Below are 25,390 nucleotides of genomic sequence, written 5' to 3'. Positions count from 1 at the left end.
CAGTGCTTTCCACATTTCTTGACACCAGCCTTGATACAATAGAGCGAGTACTAGTGTTGTCAAAAGCTCCTTCTATATCAAGAAATGCAGCCAGTATCAAGAGATACTTTGATTACACAAATTTTAATTTCATTAATGATTGTGATTTTGCATTATTATAATGATCTGGATCTAATTCCGATAAATGTTTGTAGTATTATGAAATCATTGTTTAAACAAAATATTACCTAAATTATTACAACAAATGTACATATTTTATCATATATGGTCTTTTTCAGAAGAGGCAATAGATTTGAAGAGGAAAAGGAACTTCAATTCATGTCGCAAGAAAGATATTATCAATAATCTGATATTATACTTCAAACAGCAGCTAAAAAGATTAAGTTTTTACTACACTAAAAGTACAAATGAAAGTAAGTTATTCACTATGTAAAACTTGAATTTAAACTGTAGATAATTTTTATTGGTTGGTGCATTATTGTTTGAAAACAACGTGAAAATAGAAGATACTTTTTTTCATAAGTGGACTAATTTAATAAAGAGGTACTTTTAGAGGTAAAGAGGTAAAATTTATGCAAACTGCCTTGAGTATGCTTATTATATGTTGTATGATACACATAATTAAATTAAATGGTCGCCATTTCATTGAAAAGTAAGGTAGGTATAATAATATTTAAGCAAGAGATGTTTTAAACTGTTAAATATTTAACAAATCCTACAAAAAATAGACATATTTAAAAATACATACAAAGTCATCTAGTTACTAGCATGTTTAAAAAGTTGGAAGTCAGAAATTGAAAACTAAAACATGTTTAAGATCCCTAAAAAACCTCCCCTTCAGTGTCCAATATGTAGAAAAATATTTTCAACTAAAATGACACTGAAGTGTCATATATATTTACACACTGGCGAGCGTCCCTTTGGATGCTTGACATGTAAGAAAACATTTATTAAATTATGTCAAGTAAAGACTCATTTGATGACACATTCTGGGAAGTGTCTTTATAAGTGCACTACATGTGGGAAATCCTTCACAACCAAGGACAATATAAAGATTCATACATTAGTTCACACAGGAGAGCGACCTCACAAGTGCACTATATGCGGAAAATCATTTAATACCATTACTAAAATGAAGCAACATACTTGGGTTCACACAGAAGAGCGTCCTCATAAGTGTACTACATGTGGAAAATCCTTCACAACCAATAGAAATATGAAGATTCATAAATTGGTTCACTCAGGAGAGCGACCTTATAAATGTGCCGTATGTGGAAAATCCTTTAAAAATAAGGACAAAATGAAGAATCATATATTAGTTCACACAGAAGAGCGACCTTATAAGTGCACTACATGTGGAAAATCTTTCAAAACCAAGGACACCTTGAATTTTCATGCATTGGTTCACACCGTAGAGAGACCATACAAGTGTACCACATGTGGAAAATCCTTTAAAAGCACCAGAGATCTGAAGATGCATACATTGGTTCATACAGGAGAGCGACCTTATAAATGTACTACATGTGGGAAATCCTTTAAATGCAACAAAGGTTTGAAACAACACACATTAGTTCACACCAAAAAGCGACCTTTTAAGTGTACTACATGTGGAAAATCCTTTAAATGCATCAAAGATATGAAGATTCATACATTGAAGATTCATACATTGTTTCACACCGGAGAGCAACCTCATTGTACTGTATGTGGAAAATCATTCCGAACCACTAACCATGTGGAGAGACATAAATTAGTACACACAGAAGAGCGACCTCATAAATGTACTAAATGTGGAAAATCCTTCAAAACCAAAGACAACATGAAGTATCATACATTGGTTCACACAGGAGAGCGACCTCATAAGTGTGCAACATGTGGAAGATCCTTTCGTAGCAACAAAGATATGAAGATGCATATATTGGTTCACACCGGAGAGCGACCTCATAAGTGTACTACATGTGGAAAATCCTTTAAAACTAACAGATATATGAAGATACATACATTAGTTCACACAGGAGGGAAACCTCATAAGTGTACTATGTGTGAAAAATCCTTTAATACCATTGCTGAAATGAAGAGACACACATTGCTTCACACAGGAGAGCGACCTTTTAAGTGTATTATATGTGGGAAATCCTTCACAACCAATAGCAATATGAAGACTCATAAATTGGTTCACTCAGGAGAGCGACCTCATGAATGCGCTATATGTGACAAATCCTTTAAAAGAAAGGACAAAATGAAGAATCATCATTCATTGGTTCACACCGGAGTGTGACATCATAAATGTACTACATAGGAAAAACCCCAAAATCAGTTTTTGAAATGAATTAACATTCATTACTTCATACCAAATAGAGACCACATAGTTGGATTACATGCGGTAAATCCTTCAAAACCATCAACAAATATTCAATAAATCAATCAATCAAATTTATTCATCACAAAAATTCACATTACAGAGGCTGAATATTAGCAATGAATATGTGACATGTCAGTACAAATCATGTATTATAAATAGTTTACACATAATAAATATATACAAATATTAAAATTATAGTTGACAGGATAAAAATGAATTCATGTCATAAGGACGAAGTGCAATCAATTTTTCTGAAAGTTTCTTCTTAAAATTATTAAAGGTCAAAGACTGGTCTGTGAAATAAAAGGACAATTTGTTGTAGACTTGTATGCATTGATAATAGGGCCCATTGTGAAACAAAGCTAATCTGTGGCTTTGAATTTCCAAAAGTTGTTTGTGTCTAGTTTCATAATTATGAGTTTTTTTTACAGTTTTCAAATAAATAAAGGTTGTTTTTAATTAGGGATGGACGAGATTGGATTTTTAGTTCGAGACGAGACGAGACGAGATTTCTCTTCTCATACACAACGAGAAATGCACGTTCAAAATTTTTACCTGATTTTGTAACATTGTTAGATGACTGTTTAAATACTAAAATAATGATAATAGGCAAGAATATTTACAATCTTTCATTAAATAACATCAGCATAACATTTTTTTATTAATCACGCCTAACTTATTAAAAATGCCTACAATTAGGAAACATGGTGATATCAGTTAGGATAGAGTTCAACTTATCCTAAAATAAAATAAATCATAAAATAAAAGCAATATTAATTTTTATAAAATAATTACTTGTTTTGACTTTTTTTATAGTAATAAAACATTCCTCACACTGCTTACTCTTAACAAAACTTCTCAAATGTTATTAAAGTAATATTATTAAAATAATGAAAGTAATATTTACATTAAAAGAATTAAAGTAATATTTACATTAAAAGAATTAATTAAATAAGAACGCCTTCGAAAAGAAAACGCAACTACAACACGCTCCTGTATTGCGGGTATTGCATTGACTTTCTGCAGGCGTTTTTAATTTTTTTTTATTTAATTTTTTTTTTTATTCTCGTCTCGATAAAAATCTCGGCCAAAAAGTAATCTCGTCTCGTGTAACGAGATTGAAAATTTCCCGAAATTTCGAGACTTGACCATCCCTATTTTTAATGAAAAGTGCCAAGTGTAAAATATAAAGAGCAGGAAGGGTCAAAAGTTTGAATTTCTTAAAACTGGATCTACATGATTTTCTTGAGCTGATGCCGGCAATGACTCTGATGGCCTTTTTTTGCTGTTTAAATATATATTTGCTAGAAGGTGAATTTGCCCAGCACAACAAACTGTAAGACATAATTGATAAGAAATAAGAAATGATTCGAAAAACCGTCAGTTTAATACACTACATGAATTTAAATAATTGTCATAAAATAAAATGTTGCAAAGATACAAATCTTCATTGTTCATCAAATTTCGTGTTGTTCAAATCTTCATTGTTCATCAAATTTCGTGTTGTTATAAAGGTTGATCGAGAATAAACCGGACCTTTTAAAAATAAACATTACTACTCATTAGATGTACTGTAAATAATTATAACTTTTATATTTGTAAACTCTTGCCATCTAAGAAATGCACTAGTAGGTTACACTTGTCGCATATCCTTAACTTTTAGAAAAAATATCAGGTGGAGCTTACTTTCACTCATGGAGGTTTGAATTTTTTCTTCAATTCTTCCATTACACGTCCTAGCATTTCACAGCCATCAACAATGTTTCTGCCACTTCTTGGTCAATGGCGTCCTTTTAAGATCCATCAGAGTTTGGGGTTCGTTGAGAAGAACATATCAATAAAAAATTCACATCCGCACAAATCTCTTGATGTTGTGGCTACAGAATATCACAGAAATTTAAAATAACCCTTCATAGAAACTTAATACACACCAAGGCCATTGAATCCTTAGTAGTATCAATGGTTAAGTATGAGGGGCGGACCCAGGGTTTTTGGTTGGGAGGGGCTTCCTAAGTATCAACTGTGTCCATTATATGGCTGTTATAAATCTAGTATTACTATATTGTACTGCAGAACTGGATATTACATCAGCATACTAGTGACTTCAATTTCTCTGTTAATATTTAAAGCCTCTTTTATCATCCGTCACTACTAGTCTAGCTTTTCAGACTACAGAAGCACCTTGACAACACCATAACATACATTGTACTCCTAAATGCTGGTTGCTATTGGTAACAATTTATGATGCAATTTCTTACACAAGAGGTTGAACATGGAGCTGTGCTGTCTCTTTGCAACTCTAAAAAAACACCTGTTCCTTGCTGTATTTAATTCAAGTTGAACAATACAGCTACAATGATATTTCAAAACTTACTAAATTAGTAGAAAATGTATACAGCTAAACCCCGTAAAGAGCTAATCCTAGGTATTTCTTTGTGCTAGGGGATTTAAGCCCAAAACCAAATGTCTGACCTGTGACCTAAAAAATGGCTTGAGCACATTTTATAAACACTAACGTATTCAAAGCTTGGCAAGCCGTTTCAAAATCTACAATGTAACAGTTATCTTTTTGGCCAAGCAGCTTCCATTTTCTGATTAATTCTATTTTTTCTCAAATTTCTAATTGACTTGTGAATTGGCCAATAAAATGGAAGAATATACAGCATTGAATGACCCCCCCCCCCCCCCACCCTACTCCTGACAACAACTATCCACTTAATAAAAGAATGATTTCTGTCCGTCACCCTGTACAACGATTTGTATCTAGAAGTGTTTATTAATTTATATGAATTAATATTCTATAGGGGTTTTTTACATACACGTGACATCTCACAACTTAAATACAGTGTTTTTACAACTACAGTATCGTGAGACACCTTTTTACAACAGAATCTGCTTATATGATGGTATCTCTGTCTTCTCAACTTCATTGCTTCATTGATTAGCTAATTTGCATGGTTTACTTTATCTATAGATTTCTGTGGCTATTGATAATTTATTGGAAATAAGATTACAGAATCATAATTTTTTCACATGCTCAAACAGAGCTTGTGAAAATGCCGAGTTGAGACGTATTCACAATAAATTCCCAATACAGTAACACTAAAATTCATAGATAACCATGCAAATATCCATATCAGCTGATTGGCAATAAAATATAGAAAGATATACCAAAATGTAAGTTTTTTGTCGTCTTATAGTCCTTGTAATTTGGGTTGTGTTTTAAACTAACACCCTTTATAAAATGACCTGATCTGTTATTTTAGTAGCCTGGGGTCAGGCTTTCCAGAGCTATTATCTGATTACTATGTATTACCTTTAACCAGGGAACCCACAAATGTTAAGCATTTGTTAGCTTTAACATTTGATTTTATGTATATTTCGATAAATATTTTATTATTTTAGCTTGTCAAATTGTCCACACTCTTAGTACCTTAACTGGCTTTAACAGTATTTCAGTAAAATTCATTATCTGTATTGGTAAAAAATAACATATTTTCTGTAGATTTATCAAAATGTTTGTAATTTATTATATTTTTAATGAAAATAAGAGGTTGATCAATTAATGTATTGGATCTACATTAAATCTTTGATTGGGATAACCTACATTATTCATAACATGTCTCACATATGTAGTACACAATCTAATATATTAGTTTAAGTATGTTTGTTAATTTTTGTATCACTAGCAAAAATTAAAAGGTATTAACTGTTTGAGTGTTTGAATTCATTCATGTATTGAATTATCTACCTACCTAGTGATAATCCTTCTTCTTAACCTCACATAATTCACTTAATTTTTATTCTATAAAAATGTATGCTTAGCTCAACAAAGTTGTGAAATAATGCAAATAAAACATGAGTTGTGTTTTATTGTATTGCACTGTTGTTCAATAGCAGACTTTAACAATACAACTTGTATTTTGGTAAAAATACAGATGAAGGTTACATTTTACAAAAATAAGACAAATTAAATAATTATTTAGGATAGGAGGGCTGTCCAGAAAGTAGCAATCATTAAGCATTGTTGCTGCTTGGGACGTTGCTTACACCACTGTCTTAGAATCAGAGCATTCCTACACTCAGTATCTAACAATCTGATGTTGAAGACAATGAAAAGTATTGTCTTATTGTTACCCAAAGTAATGTGTTTCAATGTAGTCTTCCCCCCCCCCCTAAAGTCACTGAAATATATTTTGATCAACTGGTAGACTTTGAGACACTTTGTATTTTCTTTTCACAATGACTGTTTGTCAATATTTTTTGCAACATTTGTATGTTGTTTTCAGGACTGACAGTAATACCTCTTATTTTAGATTTCTGGTTGCGACTCTACTTAATATTTATGTTATTTTGATGACTCTGGTATATCTATATTCTAAACTATAATACAAGATAAGTCTGTTCGTCTGTCTGAAATATATACCTTGAAATCCCAGCGTAAGGACTTTTACTTAATTTTAGAATTTGGGACTTTTAGTCCTAAAAATGTGATTGGTGATGGCCACTACCTCAGGAGAATTTGTATTTTGCTTCTAAAAACACATCTATAGAGTATTTTTTCTTGTGACATGTACATTGATAAAATTCATTTACATCAAGGACAAGCACATATTCTTCCAGAGGTTTGCATTGGACAAGGTGGTGAAGAATCGTCATATCTTCTTATGTGTTCTCTCCCTTTGGCGAGGCACAGGCTTAACAACTAGTTATTATAAATAGATCACTCATTATTGAATGTGTCGTTTGAGAAAACTGCATTAAAACATAACATTTTCTGTGTTAGTCCTAACATGAGAATAGCTGGGTGTTGTTACAGTGGCTATGCAGGGTGATTTATTGTTAGCACAGTTTAAATACGGGTGCTAAATAATGTGTACAGTATTTTTAGCACACTTTAGCTCTCTTTGATCTTCAAGTAACAATTGATTGTAATTTTTAATGGGTTACATTGCCAGATGAAGGTTTTCATTTACATTTTTTTTTAAATTTATCTCCTACATGAGAATCTGGGGATAAAAGTCTTCATACAGTGATTTGGCGGGGTTTGTATTACTCTTTTGTAGGGCTGTTTGAATGTGAAATAGAAATAGGCCCATTATTCACATTGATTAAAAATTGTTTTTTATCAGTAATGTATGGAGTGGTCTTGGCTGTAGTAATAGTTGTTGAACATTTTACATCATCACCTTAAGTGTAATATTTCTTAATGAACATTTAAGATATTTAGACTAAATTGGATTAAATGTTGTATTTAACACATTTCATTAGCCCAAATTTTTGTAATTTCAGATAGAGCTATTCCACACGGTTCTTTATGTTTCATTGCCACACAGTTTCTATGAAATATTTTAATATAATAGGCTATAGTTTTTAGGTTATTTGTGGGGTTCATTGTTACCCTTTTGTTTACTTTCATTAGTTGTTTTTAAAATGCCTACAATTGAACCAACAATTTCTGTTTCCTAAGATATGACAACAGTTTTTCCTTAATAACCATCCATCATGAGGTCATTAGACATTTAAGAAGATCTGCTCGAATTAACAAGAGCAATTTGCAATGTTATCGACAATTAAAAACTAAAGAAAGCCTGCTGAAACGTAAGAATCCTAGTTGACCAAGTTTATCTGTCGACAAAATAAAAAGGGTCAGGCAGTGCTACGAAACAGAGTCTCAACAGTCTGTAAGAAATGCTAGCTGTGAACTTGGCTGACCTAAGTCTACCGTTTGGAAGGTTTACGAAAAAATCTGCACATTAAGCCTTATTGACTACAGCTGCTTCAGGAATTACAGCAGAATGATTTCTAAAACGTAAAGAGATATGCAAAAACTTCAAAACTACTTAGAAGATGAAAATTTTTCTGCTCATTTGGTATTTAGGGATGAAGTCGCAAACTTCCACTTTAGTGAAAAGGTTAACAAGTATAATTTGCGGATTTGGTCATCTGAGGCTCCGCATTCAACTTGAGAGGGATTCGCAGAAACTGAATGTATTCTTTGCGGTGTCAAAGACCAAAGTGAATGTCCCGTTTGTCTTTGCAGAAAATACTGTAACTGATGTTGCATTTCTCGACATGTTGGAGCAATGGTTGTTTCCACTTGTGGAGGACATGGAAGACATGTTCATTCAACACATTAGGGCAGGGCGGGGCTCCAACTCATTGGCACTGCAATGTCCGAAGTTATTTAAATGAGAGACTCCCTGATAGTTGGATTGGCCTCTGTGCTGAGGATGACCTAAGGTGGTCACCCTGTTCTCAGACCTTTACTGGGATTTCTTTCTCTGTCGCTATGTGAAGGACAAGGACATACAAAGGACATCCCGTCATTAGCTCAAACCCCTCCTAGCTGTGAGAAAGTATTCATGTTGTAGTGTCAACAGCAGGCTGTGATATGCTAAGCAACGTTTGTGCAGTGTTGCAACATAGATTGTAAACATGTTTTCCTACAAACAGGCAGCATATTAAGCAAATTTATCAAACCAAACTTGAGAGCTTTCACTTTCAATCCATGCAATTTGTAGAAGCATCCATGTAGGCCTATCCGTAAGTTCAAAAAATATTTAAAAACCTGATTATTATTTAATTGACATTATACTTACTTAGATTACACAAATTTTAATTGCATTGATGATTCTGATTTTGCATTAATATGATGATCTGGATCTAGTACCTATAAATGTTTGTAATGTTTTGAAATCATTGTTTAAACTAAATAAACAAAATATTACCTAAATTATTACAACAAATGTATATATTTAATCAAATATGGTCTTTTTCAGAAAAGGCAATAGATTTGAAGAGGAAAAGAACTTCAATTCATGTCGCAAGAAAGATATTATCAATAATCTGATGTAATACTTAAAACAGCAGCTAAAAAGATTAAGTTTTTACTACACTAAAAGTACAAATGAAAGTAAGTTATTCAATATGTAAAACTTGAATTTAATCTATTACAGTAGAACTCCGATTATCCGAATCAATAGGGACCAGACCCCATTCGGATAATCAAATATTCGGATAATCGGAGTTTTACCGGAATTTCGGGAATTTTAAAGATAAATCCTAATTTTCGGTACTAAGTGAACTTTTAATTAATAATAAATGAAATCAGAACATTTTTACAGTTTACAATGCTCTTAGTACAAGTGTTCTATACATGTTATTAAGTTAATAGTTTAGCCAGTGTGTAACTTTGGCGTTCCATCAGAAGTGAAAAAATTACACACTGGCTAAATGTGTTTAATAACAATTCTTTGATATTTTGCAAAACTAATTACTGTAGCTTTACGTTTTTAAAATTGTTGAAGTAAGCGATTCGGATAATTGGAGATTCGGTTAATTGGAGTTCGGATAATTGGAGTTCTACTGTATTGATAATTAATTTTTTTGCTGATGCATTTTTGTTTGAAAACAACATGAATTTTAGAACAAACTTGTTTTTATATGTGGACTAATTTAATATAAAGATACTTGCAATTTAGGAAAAATGCCTTGAGTGTGTTGTGTAGTATTTAATATGCATAATAATATTTGAACAAGAGATGTTTTACACTGTTAAATATTAAATCATACAAAAATTAACATATCATACAAAGCCAACTAGTTACTAGCATGTTTAAAAAGTTAGAAGTTAGAAATTAAAAATAAAACATGTTTAAGATCGCAACAAAAGCTCCCATTGAGTGTCCAATATGTAGAAAAATGTTTTCAACTCTAATGGCAATGAAGTGTCATATATATTTACACACTGGCGAGCGTCCCTTTAGATGTTTGACATGTGGGAAAACATTTATTAAATTATGTATAGTAAAGACTCATTTGATGACACATTCTGGGAAGTGTCTTTATAAGTGCACTACATGTGGAAAATCCTTCAAAACCAAGGACAGTATAAAGATTCATTCATTAGTTCACACCGGAGAGCGACCTCATAAGTGTACTACATGTGGAAAATCTTTCAAAACCATTAGCAATATGAAGATTCATAAATTGGTTCACTCAGGAGAGCGACCTTATAAATGTACTACATGTGGAAAATCTTTTAAAAAGAAGTACATCTTGAAGAATCATACAATATTGGTTCACACAGGAGAGCGACCTTATAAATGTACTATATGTGGGAAATCCTTTAAAAGCAACCAAGGTTTGAAACTACACACATTGGTTCACACCAAAAAGCGACCTTATAAGTGTACTACATGTGAAAAATCCTTTAAAACCAAGGACACCTTGAAGTATCATACATTTGTTCATACTGTAGAGCGACCTCATAAGTGTACAACATGTGGAAAATCCTTTACTAGCAACAGAGATTTGAAGATGCATACATTTGATCACACCGGAGAGCGACCTCATAAGTGTACTACATGTGGAAAATCCTTTAAAAGCAACAGATATATGAAGATACATACATTAGTTCACACAAGAGAGCGACCTCATAAGTGTACTATATGTGGAAAATCCTTCTCTACCAAATATAAAATGAAGACTCATACTTTTATTCACACCGGAGAGCGACCTTATACGTGTACCATATGTGGAACATCCTTCACCACCAAGGACAATATGAAGATTCATATACTAGTTCACACAGGAGAGCGACCTTATAAGTGCACTACATGTGGAAAACCCTTCAGAACTATTAAGGTTATGAAGCAACATACATTGGTTCACACCGGAGAGCGACCTTATAAATGTACTGTATGTGGTAAATCATTCCAAACGAGTAAACATGTGAAGAGACATCAATTAGTACACACAAGATAGCGACCTTATAAGTGTACAATTACTATATGTGGAGAAATCATTCAAAACCAGTGGCCACGTAACGAGACCAAAATTAGTGCAACCTCATTAATGTACTACTGTTAGTACTGTATGTGGAAAATCATTCCAAACCAGGGGCCATGTAAATAGATATAAATTAGTACACACAGAATAGTGACCTTATAAGTCTACTCCATGTGGTAAATCTTTTAAAAGTAACACAAATGTGAAGCAACATACATTTGTTCACACAGGAGAGTGACCTCATAAGTGTAATACATGCAAAACATCCTTCTAACACAATGGTGTGTAATGAAAAATTCATTGATAGCAGAGAGCGACCCAAAAGTTAGATACAAGCGGAAAGTCTTCCATAACCAAAAGCCTATATTCGAAAAACTATTGGTGCAATATATTCTTCAAATTTCATGTTGTTATATAGGGTGATTGAAATTAAATGGGACGTTTTTAAAGTAAGCATTTACTTATTAAATTTTGTGTCAATTACAACTTTGATGTTTTTAAACTCATGCCATCTAAGAAATTAACTATTTATAAAACTTTTTATGCTACACTTGTAAGATATCATTTACTTGTAGTAAATATCAAATATAGAGTTCTCTTTAATTCTAGCAGGTTTGAATCATTTTCTTAAATTCCTCCATTAGACGTTTCAGTATTTCATGGCTGCCAAAAATTGTTTCGCTATTCTTCCTGTTTAATGTCGTCCTCTAAGATCCATTAGAGTTTGGGGTTCCTTAAGGGGAACACCTTAACAAAGGTTCACCGCACAAATCTCGTGACGTTTGCGCAACAGAATACTATCACGGAAACGTCAAATAACCCTTCCTAGGAACCTAATACCATTGACTTTATAAGAAGATATAAAGTCAATGCTAATACACACTTCGGCCTCTGAAACCTGAGTGAGTAGTATCAATGACCAATGGTAGCATGTACGGTGAATCTTGTTAAAATAAACAAATTTATTTATTGTTTGTTTAACATTTCACCTGTGACCTAAAAGAGAGGCCTACTTGGGCACATCATTTACACACACATCATTATCATCCATCACTTATTTAAAGCTTGCCAAGCCGTTTCAAAATTTAAAACGTCGTAACGGTTATTTTTTGGCCAAGCTGCTTTTTTTCGAATAGATCTTCTTTTCCTCAAATTGTTAACCTACTTGAGAATTGTAATATGGCTGGAAACTATATCATAGCGTATAATACTTGCTGCGCTGTTGTAGACATGACATTTCGCAGATATTCATAATGGGTAAACGTAAGGTGTTCAATTCTCTACTCGTGACAATAACTATCCGCTTAAAATCTTCTGATTCCTCGGTCACCCTACTCAACGCTTATTTGTGTCTAGGACTGTTTATTTAATTCGATAAATAAACATTCTATAGTTTTTTTACATACATAAAATGATATCTGACAACTTAAATACAGGGTGTTTTTTTCAAACCCCAATCAAATAATTACAACTACAGTGAGACACTTTTTAACAACAAAACCAGCTCGTACAATGGTATCCCGGCTGCATTCTTTACTCCATTGCCGATCAGATAATATTAATCCTACACGTTATCTATATGAGTTTTAGCGTTATTGATAATTTATTGTAAATAAGACGTAATAAGGGGTTTTGCGTGAGTATGTGAAAATGCCCAGTTGAGACTTATTCACAATAAATTCCCATTAACACTAAAGTAAAGCTCACAGATAACTATGCAACAATGCATATCATCAGCTGATTGGCAGTTAAAATAAAGAATACAGGAATATCAAAATGTGAGCTGTTTTTGTTGTTAAACTGTCTTATGGTCCTTGCAAATTGAGTTGCATTAAAAAACACCCTGTGTAATGTCAGGAGCCTTCTAAGAGCTTTTATCTTATTATTGTGTATTGCCTTGATCCATAAAACCTACACTAAGGAGCCACGAGAGTCTGCAGTTGGCGGCAGCCAATAGCAAGAATTGACTAGCGCGACGTTGCAAAATCGCCCGTTCACCAATGTTCGACACTAATATTAAAATATACTAAACAATATTTTTTAAATAAGCTGGTATTATTAGATTTGGCAACAATGCGTTGTCCTCAGTCTTCTTGTGTGGCTCCTTCGAAGTCACGTGGTTTCTAGGTTCCTCGGTAAACTGCAGACTTTCGTGGACCGTACTGTAGTAATGTTCAGCTTTTGTTAATTTTTTCATTTAATGTACATGTTCATAAACATATTATTTCATTTTTGGGTTTGAAATTGTCCACACTCTTAGTACCTAGGCTACTTAGACTGGCTTTAACACTATTTCAGTAAAACTCATTATCTGTACAGGTAAAAAAAATGTATTTAGTGTAGATTTATCAAATCTTTGTACTATATTATATTTTTAATGAAAATTAGAGGTTAAATAATGTATTGAATGAATCCACATTATATCTAAAATTGGGATAAACCTACAATTAAAGTATGTTTTATTAATTTATGTACAACTTACTAGTAAAAATTAAAAGTTTATTAATTAACTGCTTGAGTGTTTGACTTAATCTACCTAGTGATAATCCCTCTTCTTAACCACACACCATTCACCAGCGACCAGCCCAACAAAGACATGTAATTACATGTCTCAAATAGTACAAACACAAAAGTGTTAAATTTTGTATTTAACACTTTCACCAGCCCACATTTTTGTAATTTCAGATAGAGCTATTCCATACGGGTTTTTATGTTTCAATGCCACAGTTTCTATGACAGGTTTTAATATAGGCCTAACTGTTAATACTTGAGTTATATTAAAATGTGCTGGTTAAGTAAGTTACTATTACACAAGAATTTAAAGGACAATATGCTTCTTGTATAAAATAGACAGTCAAGCTTAACATTTTACTGGCTGATACTCTTTTTACAAATAACAGACAATTAAACATTTTAAAAACAACTAAACACATTTGTGTTATCCAAGCCTGTCAATTCCCTAGATGAATTTGATGGTTGAATGTTGTAAATTTGTAGGTTAATAGATTTGCATTTTTATTTAACTTTCTTCAGATATAGAAGTTTTAAACATGTCATTTAATTTGTATAACGCCATTCATATCCAACATGTTGTACTCTCGAGTAAAGAATATATTACTATGACTATGTAAATGTACGTTCAAAAAGAATTTTAAAACAAAATGCCATGTAATGTTTTGAAATCATTGTTCAAACTAAATTAACAAAAAAATACCTAAATTATTACAACAAATGTATTAATAAGTTATGGACTTTTTCAGAAAGGGCAATATATTTGAAGAGGAAAAGGAATTTCAATTCATAACGCAAGAAAGATCATAACAATTTAAATTATACATGACTTTAATATGACTGATGCAATATTGTTTGGGAAAAAATTTAACCTAGAAGAATCTTTTCCTTTTAAATAAGTAGGCTAATTTAATATAATGGAACATGAAAGTCAAGCAAAACAATGAAATTTCCTTGATTAGGCTGTGTGGTAAGTTATTTAATAAACATCACAATGTTTGAGCAAGAGCACGTCGATTGATACACTTACATAAAAGTTGAAGAACAGAAATAGACATAGTTGAACAACAGAAATAGACATACAAGACCAACCGACTAATTCAAATTAGTTTCTAGCAATTCTAAAAAGTTAGAAGACAGAAATTGAAAAATAACCATGTTAAAGATCACTAAAAAGCCTTCCCTTGAGTGTCCAGTATGTAGAAAGATTTTTACAACTCTATTGTCAATGAAGTATCATATATTTTTACACACGGGCGAGCGTCCCTTTAGATGTTTGTCATGTGATAAAACATTTATTCAACTAATTCAAGTAAAGTATCATTTGTTGACACATTCTGGGAAGTGTCCTTATAAGTGCAATATATGTGGAAAATCCTTTAAAACCAAGGACTGTATGAAGAGTCATACATTAGTTCACACAGGAGAGCGATTTCATAAGTGCACTACATGTGGAAAATGCTTTACATTTAGTAGCAATATGAAGGCTCATGCATTCGTTCACACAGAAGAGCGCCCTTTTAAGTGCACTACATGTGGAAAATCCTTCAAAACCATTACTAAAATGAAGATACATACATTGGTTCACACAGAAGAGCGACCTTATAAGTGCACTATATGTGGAAAGTCCTTTAAAACCAAGGATACCATGAAGTTTCATACATTGGTTCACACCGGAGAGCGACCTCATAAGTGTACTACATGTGGAAAATCCTTTAAAAGGATCAGAGATATTAAGAGGCATACATTGGTTCACACCAAAAAGCGACCTTAAACTAGTTATAAGTGTACTACATGTGGAAAGTCATTTAAAAGCCTAAAATATTTGAAGATTCATACATTCTTCACACCGGAGAGCAACCTCATTGTACTGTATGTGGAAAATCATTCCGGACCATTAACCATGTGGAGAGACATAAATTAGTACACACTGAAGAGTGACTTCATAAATGTACTATATGTGGAAAATCCTTTAAAACCAAGGACAACATGAAGTATCATACATTGGTTCACACCGGAGAGCGACCTCATAATTTTACTACATTTTTTGGAAAATTGTTTAAAATCAACAGATACATAAGATAAACACATTAGATCACACAGGAGGGTAACTTTATTCGATTTTATAATATATGCCATGAATTGTAATAATGTTGATTGCAGCAAAGGTGTAGGAAAAGCAGAGCAATCAATTGCAAGGTTTAATACTACAAGAATATAAATAATCGTATAAAGTAAAATATTGCAAAGATACAAATCTTCATCAACTTTTATGTTGTTATAAAGGGTGATCGAGAATAAATATTGTAGAATCTACCGCATTTGCCTTTAAATACTCGTTAAAAAACACCTGATATATCCTGGTGGTTTTTTCACCTGGAATACCTTGCTGTATTCAATTCATATTCTGTGTGAGGGATGGTTACCCTTAACGATACATTTTGATTTATAACAAAATTCACAGATAGTTCAGGGTATGGGTGTCTAACTATCCAGGGGTCTAAAGTTAGCCTAAATCTAGATTTTCCTGATCTATATATCTCGAAGTTTAAGCTCAGTCTGCGGCCACCAAGTACACGAGATGGTACTTACCTCGTCCCCTAGTCCAAATCCTGTTGAACACATTTCGCTGTGGCAGGGTGTAGCCCCTCCAATAAGCTTAACTCCGCCGCGAGGTATTCCCTCACGGTACCTACCTTCTCTTTGCTGTGGCAGGGTATGTCCCCTTGATGCAGCCGAGTTTCGCCGCAAGGTATTCCCTCACGGTACCTACCTTTTATGCCGTCCCGTCGAATGTTCTGCCCAAGTTATAACGTTTGAGAAGAACTTACTATACTAATATGGGGCTGCTTAGTATGCCTAACAACCTCGAGCTTCTACTTACCGACACGATCCACTTCGGGCCTATGACTTACTTACTATAAGCACAACTTATTAAGTCACGCTTATGGCTAAGTCGCGGTATATTCAACTATGACGGTAATTACCTTTTACCTTGTGAGCTGTCCGACGTCCAAACTAGTGATATGACGAGTTGAGTTGGCGAGTCGAGTTGACTCGAGTCAAGACCCGAGTCGAGTCAACTCGAGTCATATCATCCACAACTCGAGTTGGTACGAACTCGTACGGAGATTGCCGAAGCTACACGAACACGTAACGTTACGAGTCCGAATCGCAAAAGCCGAGTCAAGAAACCGAACTCATAAGGAGAAAGCCGAACCTTAACGAACTCGGGACGTAACGAGTTGACTCGAGTTTACTCGCTTTCGGCCAATAGCGTCACAGCTTTACGAGTCAACTAGCATAGATTCAACGCTATTGGCGGAACGCGAGTTGAGTTGACTCGTATAACTGAAACCCTATTGGCCGAGTGCGAGTATAACCCTTCACGATCCACAAAACGAACTCGTACGGAGAATGCCGAACTTACACAAACTCGAAACGTCTCGTAAAGCTGATACGCTATTGGCCGCTACCGAGTCGGCCGACTCACAAAACTATAACCCTATTGGTCGACTCCGAGTCGTTGCAGACTCACATGATGCATTGGTTTCGGGTCGAGTTTCGAGTTGAGTCTGACTCGACTCGTAACTCGAATTCACGGCAGTTGGCGAGTCGAGTCACTCGAGTCAGGAAAGTACCCGACTCGTCACATCACTAGTCCAAACATCCACTCTCTAGTGCCTCAAATGCACCTGCTTATATAGGACCTTCCAGTGGCAGGGGGTGTAGGGGTGAGGCAGGTTAGGTAGGCTCGGCAGCACAGTTTTGTTGCCACACGACCTTTGCCCTAACAGCTGATAAGCTCGGCCGCTACCTCACTGTTCACTTCTAACTCTATATTTCTCTCTCTCTTGCTCTCTCTCTCTCTCTCTCTCTCTCTCACCCCCTAAGACTGATACTATTGTCATTCAAAAAATTCAACTAAACTTCCAATGAAATGTACCAATAATACTAGAATTATTTGAATAAATAATAATCCTATTTCTAACTAAACAATTGGGTTTATGGCCCTAGGAATAATTAAAGACAAGAAACAAAATAAAACGTTTATTCCTTCACAAAATAAATATCTCTTATAAACAAAATCAACTGTTAGGTAAAAATAACCCTTACACCTGTTGTAACAATAGATTTATGTATATTACACTATTGTATTTCTTAAAGAAATCTCAATAAAGAAAATTAATTGATAGATTGATTGATTGAAAGTTTGATATTTTAATAATTAGTGAAAAATGTATGAATACGGCTGACCCCCGTAAAGAGCTAACCCCAAAGGTCTTAAGCCTCCAAAATTACCCCTCTCCCTGGGTGCGCCACTGGATAGTATGTGGGGTGGATCTTGTTGAACATAAACAAAGGTACACATTGAAGTTAAGGGTGTAACATAGAGCACAGGAGCCTAGGTTTTTAGGATTTTTTGAGTAGATAGCAGGCTTATCTCTTCAGGTAAGCCTGCTACCTGTCCATGCTAGTACAAGAAACACAAAACTTTTCATTATAAACACAAAACATTAGAATATTTCACTGTTGCTGACAGCATTTAAAGTTTTCTATTTCTTGTGCCAAAGGTATGTATTGTTTCTCAAATGTCTTGCCTGTGACCTAAAAAATCAACACTTGAGCACATCAACAATTGTACATATTTAAAGCTTGCCAAGCCGTTTAAAAATCTACAACATAACATTTATCTTTTTGGCCAAGCAGCTTCTATTTTCGGATTGATTCTCTTTTCTAAAATTTTTAATTCACTTGTGAATTGTTTTTTGCTTGAAAAATGTATAATTACGTCGAGATGAAAGGGAATTAAAAAAAAAATCCCTGTGCTGCCTTGAGGCACAACATTTTGTATGTATTCATAATAGTTGTTCATAACGTATGGTGTTTACCGTCCAATGCCTCATGGCCAATAAAATAGGAGAATATACAGCATTGAATGACATCCCCTCCTACTCCTGACAACAACTATCCACTTAATAAAAGAATGATTTCTGTCGGTCACCCTGTACAACGCTTTGTATCTAGAACTGTTTATTAATTTATATGAATTAATATTCTATAGGGTTTTTTACACACATGTGACATCTCACAACTTAAATACAGTGTTTTTACAACTACAGTATAGTGAGACACCTTTTTACAACAGAATCTGCTTATATGATGGTATCTCTGTCTTCTCAACTTCATTGCTTCTTTGATTAGCTAATTTGCATGGTTTACTTTATCTATAGAGTTCTGTGGCTATTGATAATTTATTGTAAATAAGATTACAGTATCATAATTTTTTCACATGCTCAAACAGAGCTTGTGAAAATGCCCAGTTGAGACGTATTCACAATAAATTCCCAATACAGTAACACTAAAATTCATAGATAACCATGCAAAAAACCTTATCAGCTGATTGGCAATAAATTATAGAAAGAGAGATACAAAAATGTGAGTTTTTTGCCGTTAAACAGTGTCTTTTGGTCCTTGTAAGTTGGCTTGTGTTTAAAAATAACACCCTTTATAAATGACCTGACCTGTCAGGGGGTCAGGCTACTTTACAGAGCTATTATCTTTCTATTATGTATTGCCTATATCCAGGGAACCCACTTATGTTAATTTTTTGTTAATTTTTACATTTTATGTACATTTTGATAAATATTATATTATTTTAGCTTGTGAAACTGTCCACACTCTTAGTACCTAAACTGGCTTTAAACAGCATTTCCTTAAAACTCATTATCTGTACAGGTTATAGAAAAACATATTTAGTTTAAATCTATGAAATGTTTGTACTTTATTATATTTTTAATGAAAATGAGAGGCTGATTAATGTATTGAATACATAATAAATCTTGAATTAGGATAAACCTATAATATTAATTACATGTCTCACAAGGTCCCATTATCTAACATTATCTATCTAATTATCTATATTAATTGTAGTAAGTTGGTAAATTTTTGTATCACTAGCACAAATTAAAAGGTATTAACTGCATAAGTGTTTGACTTTAATTTATGTATTGAACTTAATCTACCTACCCACAGTAGTGATAATCCCTCTTATGAACTCCACAAAATTCACCTAATTTTTATTCTATAAAAAATCTATGCTTAGCCCAACAAAGTTAGGAAATAATGCTAATAAAACATGAGTTGTGTTTTATTGTATTGCACTGTTGTTTAATAGCATACTTTAACAATACAACTTATATTTTGGTAAAAATACAGATGAAGGTTACATTTTACAAAAATAAGACAAATTAAATAGTTATTTAGGAGGGTCGCTTTCCAGAAAGTAGTGGACATTTAGCATTTTTGCTGCTTGAGACATTAACACTCTGGTGTCTTAGAATCAGAGCGTTTATACATTTAGTATGCATCCAGCCCAGCTATGGAAGCATGTGCATAATATCTCTGTTACTTTGCCTACAATGGTTTATTAAAATGATTGATGTCATTGCACTGCATGACACATGATGTCTGTGCAGGTTTTTGTATGCAAAAAATGTCACCAATTGAAAATTTTTGCCAGGTTTAGGATTTTTACGGCAAAGGAATGATGAGTTAAGGTTTTTCCAAGATCAAGGTTAGGTTAGTCAATCACAAAGGAACTGTGGCGAGATTGAGGTTTGGAAGCTCGGTGTGATTAATAAGCTTGTGAATATCATACATTAGTTTTGTTCATCATAGCTTAAATACTGTCATTTTCGTCCAAAACTGCTCAAATTCTTGTTTTATTGTATTATCTAGTTGAATGTTTCTCCAGATCTACCATATATGAATAAACATTTAAAGACGGTCATTGTTGAAAAATGAACTATTATTTCAACTCATCTGGAAAAGTAACAGATTTTGGTTTAAGGTAAAAAAAATCACACAATAAATTGGCCCTAGGTTACTAAAAGAGGTTTGTCTTTCTTTTTGCACCTTGCTGCAGGCAATAATGATAAATGCATAATGCAGAATCAGTGAGAGCAAACATACTTTGGGAGCAGCGACCAGCTAAAACATTACGGCACAAAATATTGTATGCCTGACAATCTGATGTTCAAGAGAATGAAAAGAAGTGTCTTATCGTTACCAAAAGTAACGTTTTAACATCGTCTTCCCCCCCCCCCTAAAGCCACTTAACTTTATTTTGATACTGGTAAACTTGAGACACCTTGTATTTTCGTTTCACAATTACTGTTTGTCAATATTTTTTGCAACACTTTTATGTTATTTTCAGGATTTACAGCAGTATCTCTTGTGTTAGATTTCTGATTGCGATTATGACTCTGATACATCTATATCCTAAACTATAATACGAGCTACCGGTAAGTCTCTCTGTCTGTCTGTCATATAAGTTACCAATCCCAGCGTAAGGATTTTTAATCAATTTTGGAACTAGGGACATTTAATCCTAAAAATGTGATTGGTAACAGCCACTACCTCAGGAAAATTTGTATTTTGCTACACAACTCATTTGAAAATTAAAAAAAATTACATTGGCCTTATGGGTTGCTAAGTATCTATGTCGGTTGGACAAAATAACAAGGAAAAGTCAACAAAATACTTGTAACAGTTGTAACATGTGTTTATTGTTGCTATTATTGTGTTAGTTGGGGATAAGTGTTTCGTATTGGTGACGTTTTAGTGCACTGGCGTCAACTCAATGTTTCACTTTTATCTAAGGGTAGATTTTTTAATTATTTTCATTCTTTTATTGTTTACATAATTTTGACAGCTATATACAGTTGAATTAGCATTAAAGTTAATTGTATTACAATAATCATTATAGTAAGCAATATACACTTGAATCGAACTTATGTGTTATGATGAAATTTCGGGTAGAGAGACAAAATTAAATTTTAAAATTTGGGCTTAGTGAAATAATGTGTAATAGTCGTCTCACCTGAAATTAGTCACACCTTAAAATTTGTCCAATTAGCCTAGCCTACAATGAGATAGTCCGGGACTCTAACGTGTTCGCTAATTAATTATCGTTTTGAGTTTATTGGCTCAGACTCAGTTTATAATTACAACAATGCTGATAACTATATTAGCTTACCTTCAACAAGTGATCATCACAGCTTTAGCTAATCCATCTCTTAAAGAAATATTTTAATTTAGAACCAAGAAATAAATCACACCAATAAATGAAACACACATACACTGTACTATGCTTTATTAATGGTATTGTAGCTGATTGCTAATGTATAAACCTGTGGTTGCATATTTAATTCCTACTATAGGAACTGGTATATAAAAATACTTGTTTATTTTTTATAATTTGTTTTATTTATTTACAGCGTAAAAATGTGTAGAATTAAATCAAACTAATGTGTTATTTCCATCATAATAAATTGAAATTCCACTGAAACTTAAATAATAAAAACCGAAATTAGTTATAAAGAAAACGCGAGTTTCCTTGATATTGCTTTTATAATCAAAATAAACATACCGAGTCATGGCTCGCCCCCCCCCCCCCCCTTCGTACTCTATATAAAGCTAGGATGCATTTGAATTTTTGAGAAAACCATAAGCTGTACACCTATCAACTGCATACTCTTGAATGAAAGGTCTTGATGGAAAAGTTCCCCAAAAAATATAAGTTTTTCGAAAAACCTTCTCTTATGGACAGGCACTTCAATTAAAGTATTTTATCACATTTAAAATATTGAAGATACATCAGCTGTTGGATTAGTTTTGTTTGTTTACTTTTCTATGAATAAGTATTTTTAGTCTATCATAGATTTCTATATTACATCAAGAGAAGTGACTGTACGTTTTTTCCTAAAATGTATGATGATGTTCAAACCTTTGAATTCTGTTTCAATTGTTAAATTTTTAGTTCAGTATTATATATGTTTAAAACATAGCAATTTATGCTGCAGTCAAATGTTCTAAATAAGTGACACGCAAACTATAGAGTTTGGATGGAGCCTTATGTGTTCCAAAAGGGAAAAATGCATCTAAATTTCAGATTTTTAGACTCAATGGTATTAAATTTTGTATTTAGGCTAACACTTTTTTCACTAGCCCACATTTTTGTAATTTCAGATAGAGCTATTCCATACGGTTTTTAATGTTTCAATGCCACAGTTTCTATTAAAGATTTTAATATAGGCCTAACTGTTAATACTTGAGATGTATTAAAATTTGCTGGTTAAGTAAGTTACTATTACACAAGAATTTAAAGGACAATATGCTTCTTGTATAAAATAGACAGTCAAGCTTAACATTTTACTGGCTGATACTCTTTTTACAAATAACAGACAATTAAACATTTTAAAAACAACTAAACACATTTGTGTTATCCAAGCCTGTCTATTCCCTAGATGAATTTGATGGTTGAATGTTGTAAATTTGTAGGTTAATAGATTTGCATTTTTATTTAACTTTCTTCAGATATAGAAGTTTTAAACATTTCATTCAATTTGTATAACGCCATTCATGTCCAACATGTACTTTCGAGTAAAGAATATATTACTATGACTATGTAAATGTACGTTCAAAAAGGTATTTTAAAACAAAATGCCATGTAATGTTTTGAAATCATTGTTCAAACTAAATGAACAAAAAAATTCGCAAATTATTACAACAAATGTATTAATAAGTTATGGTCTTTTTTCAGAAAGGGCAATAGATTTGAAGAGGAAAAGGAATTTCAATTCATAAAGCAAGAAAGATAATATAAATTTGACGCAAGAAAGATCATAACAATTTAAATTATACATGACTTTAATATGGCTGATTCAATATTATTTGGGGAAAAATTAAACCTAGAAGAAACTTTTTTTAAGAAGTATGCTAATTTAATATAATGGAACATTAAAGTCAAGCAAAACAATGAAATTGCATTGATTAGGCTATGCTGTAAGCTATTTAATAAACATCACAATGTTTGAGCAACAGTTGTTTTAAAGTTAATTGATACATGTACATAAAAGTTGAACAACAGAAATAGACATACAAGGCCAACCGACTAATTCAAATTATTTTCTAGCAATTCTAAAAAGTTAGAAGACAGAAATTGAAAAATAAACATGTTAAAGATCACTAAAAAGCCTTCCCTTGAGTGTCCAGTATGTAGAAAGATTTTTTCAACTCTATCAACAATGAAGTGTCATATATATTTACACACGGGTGAGCGTCCCTTTAGATGTTTGTCATGTGATAAAACATTTATTCAATTAACTCATGTAAAGTATCATTTGTTGACACATTCTGGGAAGTTTCCTTATAAGTGCACTATATGTGGAAAATCCTTTAAAACCAAGGACTATATGAAGATTCATACATTAGTTCACACAGGAGATCGATTTCATAAGTGCACTACATGTGGAAAATGCTTCACATCCAGTAGCAATATGAAGGCTCATACATTGGTTCACACAGAAGAGCGACCAAATAAGTGCATTATATGTGGAAAGTCCTTTAAAACTAAAGGCAAAATGAAAATACATACATTGGTACACAGTGGAGAGCGACTTTATAGTTGTACTATATGTGGAAAATCCTTCAAAACCAAAGACAATATGAAAAAACATATATTGTTACATAGTGGAGAGCGACTTTATCATTGTACTATATGTGGAAAATCTTTCAAAACCAATGATAGTATGAAGATTCATACATTAGTTCACACAGGAGAGCGACCTCATAACTGTACTACATGTGGAAAATCTTTCAAAACCATTAGCAATATGAAGATTCATACATTGGTTCACACAGGAGAGCGACCTTTTAAGTGTACTATATGTGAGAAATCCTTTCAAACCAAGGACACCTTGAAGTATCATACATTTGTTCACACTGGAGAGAGACCTCATAAGTGTACAACATGTGAAAAATCCTTTAGTAGCAACAGAGATATGGAGATGCATACATTGGTTCACACAGAAGAGCGACCTTATAAGTGCACTATATGCGGAAAATCCTTCAAAACCAAGGACAATATAAAGATTCATACATTAGTTCACACAGGAGAGCGACCTCATAATTGTACTACATGTGGAAAATCTTTCAAAACCATTAGCAATATGAAGATTCATACATTGGTTCACACAGGAGAGCAACCTTTTAAGTGTACTATATGTGGGAAATCCTTCACAATTAATAGCAATTTGAAGATTCATAAATTGGTTCACTCAGGGGAGCGACCTCATAAGTGCACTACATGTGGAAAATCCTTTAAAACCAAGGATACCTTGAAGTTTCATGCATTGGTTCACACTGAAGAGAGACCATACAAGTGTACCACATGTGGAAAATCCTTTAAAAGCATCAAAGATATGAAGATTGATACATTGTTTCACACCGGAGAGCAACCTCATTGTACTGTATGTGGAAAATCATTCCGAACCAGTAACCACGTGGAGAGACATAAATTAGTACACACAGAAGAACGACCTCATAAATGTACTAAATGTGGAAAATCCTTCAAAACCAAAGACAACATGAAGTATCATACATTGGTTCACACAGGAGAGCGACCTCATTAGTGTATTATATGTGGAAAATCCTTTAAAACTAACAGATATATGAAGATACATACATAAGTTCACACAGGAGGGAAACCTCATAAGTGTATTATATGTGGAAAATCCTTTAAAACTAACAGATATATGAAGATACATACATAAGTTCACACAGGAGGGAAACCTCATAAGTGTACTATATGTGAAAAATCATTTAATACCATTGCTGAAATGAAGAGACACACATTGCTTCATACCGGAGTGTGACATCATA

General features: G+C 33.1%; 2 protein-coding genes across 4 annotated transcripts; both read left to right on the top strand.

Annotated features, from left to right (window-relative positions):
* Nucleotides 1–278: 278 nt before the first annotated feature.
* LOC128987709 (gastrula zinc finger protein xLCGF3.1-like) lies at nt 279–25,150 on the top strand. Of its 3 annotated transcripts, XM_054408702.1 has the most exons (4): nt 279–413; nt 9,142–9,275; nt 20,883–20,970; nt 23,271–25,150. In XM_054408702.1, the coding sequence occupies exon 4, from the start codon at nt 23,683–23,685 to the stop codon at nt 25,138–25,140; it is 1,458 nt and encodes a 485-aa protein (XP_054264677.1). In that variant the 5' UTR covers nt 279–413; nt 9,142–9,275; nt 20,883–20,970; nt 23,271–23,682; the 3' UTR covers nt 25,141–25,150. The 3 variants fall into 3 exon arrangements, with proteins under 3 accessions (XP_054264677.1, XP_054264678.1, XP_054264679.1); XM_054408703.1 differs by lacking the exon at nt 20,883–20,970; XM_054408704.1 differs by lacking the exons at nt 20,883–20,970; nt 23,271–25,150 and having other exon boundaries at nt 9,142–13,662.
* On the top strand, nt 420–6,043 carry LOC128987707 (zinc finger protein 624-like). Its single transcript, XM_054408701.1, has one exon. The coding sequence runs from the start codon at nt 809–811 to the stop codon at nt 2,273–2,275; it is 1,467 nt and encodes a 488-aa protein (XP_054264676.1). The 5' UTR covers nt 420–808; the 3' UTR covers nt 2,276–6,043.
* Nucleotides 25,151–25,390: the final 240 nt, after the last annotated feature.

The sequence above is a fragment of the Macrosteles quadrilineatus genome, unplaced genomic scaffold, assembly GCF_028750875.1.
Source record: "Macrosteles quadrilineatus isolate MER2022 unplaced genomic scaffold, UCM_ALF_1.0 Scaffold_2__2_contigs__length_208266976, whole genome shotgun sequence".
Taxonomy (NCBI): Eukaryota; Metazoa; Arthropoda; class Insecta; order Hemiptera; family Cicadellidae; genus Macrosteles; species Macrosteles quadrilineatus.
The sequence above is the reverse complement of the archived record's forward strand: the minus strand, read 5'-3'. Positions and strand labels throughout refer to the sequence as shown.